This window comes from Salminus brasiliensis, chromosome 15, assembly GCF_030463535.1.
Source record: "Salminus brasiliensis chromosome 15, fSalBra1.hap2, whole genome shotgun sequence".
Lineage (NCBI taxonomy): Eukaryota > Metazoa > Chordata > Actinopteri > Characiformes > Bryconidae > Salminus > Salminus brasiliensis.
In genome coordinates, this window is record NC_132892.1 from 5,347,404 (window position 1) to 5,355,866 (window position 8,463).

Sequence of the window (8,463 nt, forward strand, 5' to 3'; positions counted from 1 at the left end):
TCTAGTATAAATCTACTGAAAGTCACTAAAGCATCACCAGGACATCTTTAGGATGTTCACTTTAGTGTATTCAGATGCTTCACTGCTACTTCTGCACTAATCCACTGTTGATGTGTTACTGATACTCCAAATAAAGTGATGCTGAAAGAAATGTAGATTTCAGGGTGTCTGTGATCTGTCTGTTTTTCTGACCAGGGTTGCCATGCCTACCAAACTGCGTGTGGAGCGCTGGACTTTCAGCTTCATGGAGCTGCTAAACGACCCTTTGGGAAGGAAAGAGCTCCTTACTTACCTGGAGAAAGAGTTCAGTGGTACACACACACTGCGCAAACACACATACACACACACACACACACTAAGTCATGCACATCAAAGCCTCATATTGAAATAATACACTATATGGACAAAAGTATTGGGACACCTGCTCATTCATTGGTTCTTCCTGCTTTTGTTGGAGTGACTGTCTCTACTGTCTCAGTAGGATTTGGTTACATTCAGCAGCAAGAGAGTTTGCGAGGTCAGGATGTTGGATAATCACTGCCCCCACCTTATTTATCAAAAACCCCACAACTCATCCCTGAAGGACGGGATGGAGCACTTACCATCATTCCAGATGGTCATTCCAGCTCCTGGGGGGGCTTTGTAACCCTCTGGCCCGCACTTGGCATTAGACAGCATGATGCCAATAGGCTAATGTTTATTTGCTCCAGAGAGTCCTATTCTATTGGCAGTACTTTACACACTACAGGGACTAGACAAGCTATGTGTGTGTGTGTGTGTGTGGGTGGGTTTGCACATCTGTATCAGCAGTAGGTGCACCTAAAGTAGCCTAAGGCATTCATTAGAAGGGGTGTCCACAAACTTTTGGCATGTAGTGTCCAGTCACAGGTTTTGTCACTGTTGTCCTGATGTTTTAACAGGATCCTCATAAGCTTGCGAGATGCAAATACGGTCATTTGTGGCTCGACCTAAAGCGACCTCGGCGTTTACCGCAGTGTTTTTGGGAGTTTTGAGGAGAGCTTCTTTTATCCCGCTGCACTTTCTGAAGGCATCAATAATGTAACACCTCCACATGTTTCTTGTCTCCCTCGCTCCTTTCCTTCTCTTCTCCTCACAATCTCTCTCTTTCTCTCCCTTGCTCCCTCACCCCTTCCTGCTCTACTCTACCCTCTCGCTCTATTCCTGTCCTTTTTCTCAGCGGAGAACTTGTGCTTCTGGCAGGCGTGCGAAGAGGTGCGGCACGGCGAAGCCTCCAAAATCGCTGAGAAAGTGGACGAGGTTTACAAGTATGACCTCGCAGCTTCCATCTTTGAAATGCAGAAGCGATCCTCTGCATAGAGCTTAAGTTATACATATGCATGAAACTGAGGTACTGCGGGTGTGTTAGTCATTTTAAGTAGATTTGCAGTTGGGAATGATCCGATCCAAGCCGAAGGATCAAAATCTGAGCCATTTTTTACCCAATTTGGATCATCAATTATCCAACCCATTCATATTCTGCCCCCATCACATGCAAAGTCCGACACACACCTCCTCCGACATGTGGGCAGCCACCCATCACCTCTACCGCCGATGCAGCATCACCAGGCAACCAACATGCTTGGAGGAACGCGCCATGTACCCAGCACTGATACAGACGTGATGTGGGGAGAGAGCACCATCTACCCACCCTGGAGAGAGCTGGGCCAATTGTGCTCTCGCGGGGCCCCGGCTGTAGGCCGATGGCTTGCAGCATAGTGACCGTGCCTTATTTTGCTGGAATATTTGGGTCTTCTACTCTACTCTTCTACACCAGTGGTTCTGAAACAGGGATCTGAGATGTCCACTTATTAAGTGTGTGTGTGGGGGGGGAGGGGGGTCAGTGGACAGTGTCAGTAGACAGCTCAACACGCTTGCAGGAGAACACTAAGAGCACTGCTAATTCTGTTACATCAGCTCACAGACAGCCATGTAAATAGAGGGTTCTGAGTGGCCTGGCAGTCTCATGCGCTGCCACTATGGCATCGCCAGGTAAAATCCTGAGTAATGCCGCATTGCCATTAGCAGCCGGAGTCTGAGAGAGCACAATTGGCCGTCTGGGTGGGTAGATGGTGCGTCTGTCAGCCGGTGTGGCGAAGCTAGGGACCTGGCGCTTTCCTCAGAGCGGGTCAGAGTTTGAAAAGAGGCGGTGGCTGGCTTAGCATGTATCGGAGAAGACGTGTTTCCCTAGTCCTTACCCTCCCAGCGTTGGGAGCATTGTTAGTGCTAGGGGAAGCTACGATCAGGTGAGTTGATTTGGCAGTACCAAATTGGGTGGAAAAAGTCAAATATTTGACCAAAAATATTAAATAAATAAATAAAAACAAGAAGAAGAGAAATCTGGACAGTCTGGGGATGCCCGTGGACTTATTTGAGACTCGCTCCTCTTTCACTGAGGCAGCATAAACAAACATTCTCCACAACCTGCAGCAGTGAGGCGCATTTTCAGATCTAACTGTCTGTAGATTGGGATTATCTTGCTCAGGGGAATATGGAAACTTTGTTTAAGATAAGGAATTGTTAGCTTTATTAGTTAACACACTATTAAGTGGTCTTATAAAAGAAATATGCCAAACAAACAAACACAGCAAGCCAGAGCTTCACGTTATGCACCTAATAGTAAAAGAAAAATAGTACAATACAGTACTTTTTCCTCTAGCATTAATTGACTTGATTAATTAATAGTTAATTAATGGATAGTACCAGTTCTTACTGGCTGTATACAGGTTACTTCTATACAGGTGTGGTCAGATGTTTCCCTTCACTCATTAGGGACATGAATTTCATGGCAATATTGGGCTTTCAGTGATTTCTTTATGCTGTTGGATTACTGGGGCATAATATGACTTTACAATGGGGGGGGGGGTCTGAAATCGCAATGGTTCAACACAGGGTCAGTATTATACATAAACCCATTTAGACAATTACCAAAAATTCCAACTTGCAGCTGATCACTGTCTTGCTGGCATTGAAACTGGTATATTGCAGTGGATGGAATACTGAAGAAGGAGAACTACCAGCTAAGTGGTTGAGGATAGTGACCCCAAACACACAATGAGGGTGGTTGCAGAATGGATAAAGAGGCCTAACATTAAGCTTTTAAGTTCTGGCCTCGGTACTATTGAAAATATGTGGACAGTGATCCTAAGTCAGGTCTAAGCCTACTAATTTAATTGAATTCTGCTAAGAAGAGTGGTCAAATATCCAACCAGCTTGTTGATGGGTACCAAAAGTGTCTGGTCAAGGTCCTACGTGCCTAGGGGCATTTAACCCAATACTGGCTGTAATGGATATGCCTTTTGACCCTGTGTTCATTTCAGAAATGCCCCAAAATATCACAACTTCACCAAATTCTTTATGTCAAAGGGGTCTTTGAAAGTTTGATACTGGCATGACATTCATATCCACTGTGACTGGATGTCAACTTACGACCACAACTGTTGATCCTCTGGTTGGAGTCATCAGGTTTGAATCAAGCTGTGTGTTTCACAGCCAGTTCCTTGCGCCCGGAGCCAGTCGCTGGGTGAATATTGACAGTAAGACGATGGAGAAAACCTTAGAGGGAATCAAGCATCCTCATCGCTTTGTCTTGGATGACGCCCAAATGCACATTTACTTCCTCATGAAGAAGGTAAGAGACTGGATAAGAGAATTGGGACACTGCACCTGATCTTGATCTACAGTAAGGTGGGCAGTCTGATGATATTTGATCAAAATCGTGATCAGCTCCGTTCAGTTTAACTACAAAGAGGGTAATTAGTGCTGTTTAATTAGATGAAGTGCAGCACTATTGGAAATAGATCACTGTACTCAGTATGGTAGAATACTTGAATGGCAGTTTTTAAGAATATCCCACAATTCATATTTTTTTTTTACCATAGCTAACACTTATTTTATTATACCCACAATGATACCAATTTCAGTACATATCATAGTGGGCTTGGGGATTGGCTTGTAAGCTTAAGCTACAATCAGATCCATAAGTATTTGGACAATTTGGCCTCGGTACATCACTACTTCCACTTTCACAGGCTGAAAAGTAATCGGGCAGCTGACCGGTTGACCAATGTAGCCACTTCCCTCATTATTTCCTTGACAAAGTAGGGACAAAAAGTCTAAAAAAAGGCTAAGAACTTACCCATCACTTTGGACGCCCTTCTTTCTTCTTCAGACGACCTTCTTCAGACTTCGGACGATCGGGGATAGATGTTAAAAGCTGTGTAGGAAATTTGCAGTTGCTCTCGTTGCTCAAGTCATGTGAAATGCAAGTGCCTTTGAAGGCGAAAAGGAAAGGAACGGAAGGAAATATAAGGTTCATGGTCTGAAGCATACTGCTTTATCTGTCAAACATGGCGGAGGCACTGTTATGACATTGGACATGTACTTACGAACGTGACTCGTCTCGTATAACTGATACAGACACATGACCAAAGCTGGTTTAAAGCATTCATCTGATGCTCTCTGATATCTATAGGACTCGTACCCTCGCTACCTGAAGTCTGAGCTGTACAAGAACTTGTTAGCGAGAGCTGTCGTCCCACAGGAGACGAAGAAAAGGTAAGGTGCTGAAGGATTGAAGGTATGCCTTAAATCTTTTTTTATTACAGCCTGGAAATGGGGGTGGGGGTGGCAAATGAGGACTGTAGTCTCTTACATTGTGAATATGTGTGTGCGCAGTGTGTTCCCGTTCATGCGTCGTCAGCGACATTCAAGCCCCTCGCCGGCACTGGTGACCCCAGCAGCAGAGGACAACGGAAAGGCCCAGTCCAACACTGGCAAGGCCAACACTGGAACTGCTTCTTAGATGTAGTCCTTTATATATAGGTACCCTTCACGTTCCCGTTAAAGCCCCTGGCAACACATACTGATATGTTGAATACTACTAAACTCGACAAAAACACGACGCAGAAATGTGCTAAAACACTCAACACTCAAAATGTTACCATGGCGACGCACACAGTCTTGAGATGGAGAAGTTGTTTACTGAGGTTCTGATTCCTGGAATCAACTCATCAGCCCATATACAGAGAACCCAGTGTTTTCCCCTACAGTGGCCGGCAATGCTTGGAACCTGTAGGGCTGGGTACGGGTGGTTGGTGGACAGCGGGTCTCTTTGGCCACAGTGCCGCGTTGGCCCGGCACCCAGCCACTAAATTCACGCAGGCTTTAGCTTTTGGCTCTCCAGGTTGCTCAGACTCAAAGATACGACGAAGACATGTTAGCCTTGTGACTGGTCAGGGTTATGCTGATGTAATTTGACCCACTTGTAGGCCCACCCGTTCCACATGGATAGGAGAGCAATGCTGGTGACCTCCAGCCGACAGTTTATTAGACTTTGGGAAGACTCATAAGGCATGCTTTGCACATTTTTACTGGGGGCCCTGAGGAGCCAGATTCACTTCATTAGGAAACAAGCTCAGATTTAGGTTCCCAGGGGCTTTAACGGCATGAAAAGCATATACAGCATGGACCTAGAACTCTCAGAACCCATACTGCTTCCTTGTAGCGTTGCCTGAAACTCATACAAAACAACAGAAATGTTGCTAATTTGCACTTTCCCTTGATCACCTTTCCGACATGTTTCTCAAACGTACTGGGCTGTACCATTTTGTATAGGCGTAGTTAAATTACAGCAATAATACCATTCATGGCATCAGACCACTCTTATATGTTTGTCCTTCAGATCTTATATGGTATTTTCCTGTTTGCAGGTAAGCGTTATTATTTTAATTATATAACTTTTTTCCTCTATTCTGTAACATTTTGCGTTATCCTGCATAATAATGCAATCATATACCAATACAGTGCTAATTTGCACCTTTTCATACAGCATGCATTAAAGTACTCCACCAGGCACAGTAGAATAGAGAGGGATTTGGGTTTGACACATCCTTCCAGTGAGTGAAGACTGTTAGAATGGCAAGCTTGAGCACCTTCCCTAATTTTACTGTTAATGCTGGTCCACTGTTTACATTAGAAAGAAGCGCAGGAAGAAGTCTTTGATATAAATGATTTCTCATAACTCTTATAAAAGACTATAAAAGCCATTTATTAATACTTTTAGAAAAGGCATATGAGAAGGAATGGAATGAGAAGGTGGAAGAGCCGAATTCAACTAAACTAAAACACTTGTTATGATACCTAAGCATTTGAGGTCATCTTAAATCTAGTCAATGAATATTTCTCATGTTGAAATTATTCATTTCTTTTATTTTTTTTAAATAAATATGAATGATATATTTCACTTATAAAAATAAAAATATACATACAAATGATTATTTTTTATTTTTTTTTATTTAAATAGCCCAGGTCAGTAGAGACCACACCATTGCCCCCCACACTGGGGACCAAAACCTTCCCCCTCCCCCATTATTTTTGTTTCTATACTAAATTACTACACTCCAATACACTCACCATTCTAAAGAAAAGAGCAGTTAGACAGAGAGTGAGAGTGAGAGGTATATATATATATATATATATATATATATATATATATATATATATATATATATATATATATAATTACCCAACCCCCTATCACATGTAACTCCTCTGACACTGGAAGGACGAGGACAGGCACACGCCACCTCCGACACAACCAGCCGACGCTTCTTTTTTTGTATCCCCACCAATGCAAAGGAAAGCACTGGATACCCAGCTCTGATTCATCAGCTACCAGATGCCCAGCCCGCCCAGCATCATACTGAACTGATGTGGGGAGATCTACCATCTACCCATCTAGAGAGGGTAATTGTGCTCTCTCAGGCTCCGGCTGCTTAGTCCGCTGGACCGCTCGGAGCCCCCAAAATAAGATATTTTGTAGATTTCTGTAGATAAAAGCAAGTAAAAGGATCAACCCTCCAATATTATTACAGCAATCTCATAGTGACCGAAATTAGATGGCGATTGACTAGATTTAAGATTGCCTGACTGATTGCACATCCACCCACTAATTTAATCACTGTGGTCTTTGGTCATCGGGCAATTTGTCAGCCACCCTCTACCCTCTGTCCCAATCCTTGTCCTAAAGGACCCCTTGCCTTACACATTTTAGCACTTACCCTGCACCCAAAGCACAAACCACCTGATCCAGCTAATCAGCTAATTAAGAAAGCAAGCTCTTCCTGAGTTGAAGGTAGCGTGTTCAGAGCAGGAAACCACTAAAATCAACTGGACAGGGGGTCCTCCAGTACCAGGGTTGGGAACGATTGCTGGCCACATACTGTTTGGGTGGTGGTCTGTTCTCAGCATTGCAAATTGTACACACATTAATGTCACTGTTAGGCTGAGGGAGCAACCTCTGTGGTCATAAACGAACCGTTGATGAAGGTTCAGAAGATGGTAGTTATTGTGGATAACAAGAAAACAGAGTAGCTAGTCTTTACTATGCACCAACAAGGTGAAACTACAAGGTAGGAGGTTCTAGTAAAGTGGCCAGTGAGTGTATCTCACCATAAAATGAATTTTTGAAGCATCATCATCTGCTGTATAGTATTTCTATATCTGATACTATAGATCAAATATACTATTTATATATCTCGTATATATTAGATGCTTTTTTCCAGACTCCGTGGAGATTGTATGGTCTTACCCTGGCCTCTGTAAGCCTGCCTGCTTATGAATAAAGCACAATAATTAACAATATCTGACATGTCCTCATTCCTCCGGTTGCTAATTCTGTCTCCTTCATGAGAGCACATCAGTCTTCCGATGGTGTAGAACAAAGACGTCAATAAATAAATAATGATTCAGGGCTCCGAGACCCCATTACAGTAGAACAAATCAGTAGTATCAGATATTTCTACAGACATTGAATTTTAAAATAAATAAAAGTTGTATACAGTCGAATGCAAGCATGGCCCTGGCCTTAATTGACTAATTAGGACTGGTCAAGAATGGTCACCCTTTGAATTGACTCTTCCAACCTTATCCTGAGGCAACACCCATAGACCTCTCTAAGTAGCAGGCTAAAGATTTCAAGATCTAAGAGGCTATGAAGCTGATGCCCACAAAGCAAGGAATGACTACAAAAAATATAAAAGCATTAACTGGTTAAGATTAAGAAATGGATAAGAACTGGTTAAGTCTTCAAGAAATAGCAGTTCAGGGAAACTCTGGAAGACCAAGAAATCTCTCATGTACAACTGTTCGCATGCTGCTTGTTGTGTGGCAGCCAGTGACATAGGAAACACTGTAACAGCAGATGGAATTCCAATAAAATTCCAGCAAATTCTGATATCAAATGTGTCCCTCACACACAGTCCATCAGTCCACCTTTTCAGCTTTGTGGATCAGCAGTATGGCTGGACAACGAAGAAAACTGAAGCCCACACTAAAAAAGAACTCTGTACATTACCAGCGGTGCCTCAGTGATGCTCTGGGGCTGCTTTGCTTCCTCTGCCACTGGAAACCTGTAGCATATGGAAGAAAGGCAAGATGGAAGCA

The 8,463-nt window shown here is 43.3% G+C and overlaps 1 protein-coding gene across 1 annotated transcript in view; it reads left to right on the plus strand.

Moving 5' to 3' along the window:
• rgs11 (regulator of G protein signaling 11) overlaps positions 1-4,822 on the plus strand; it is a 31,411-nt gene extending 26,589 nt beyond the window's left edge. The window contains exons 13-17 of the mRNA XM_072657671.1: positions 196-311; positions 1,199-1,286; positions 3,511-3,649; positions 4,493-4,575; positions 4,696-4,822. Of these exons, the coding sequence (XP_072513772.1) occupies positions 196-311; positions 1,199-1,286; positions 3,511-3,649; positions 4,493-4,575; positions 4,696-4,822 (553 nt within the window). The remainder of the gene's footprint in view (positions 1-195; positions 312-1,198; positions 1,287-3,510; positions 3,650-4,492; positions 4,576-4,695) is intronic.
• Positions 4,823-8,463: the final 3,641 nt, after the last annotated feature.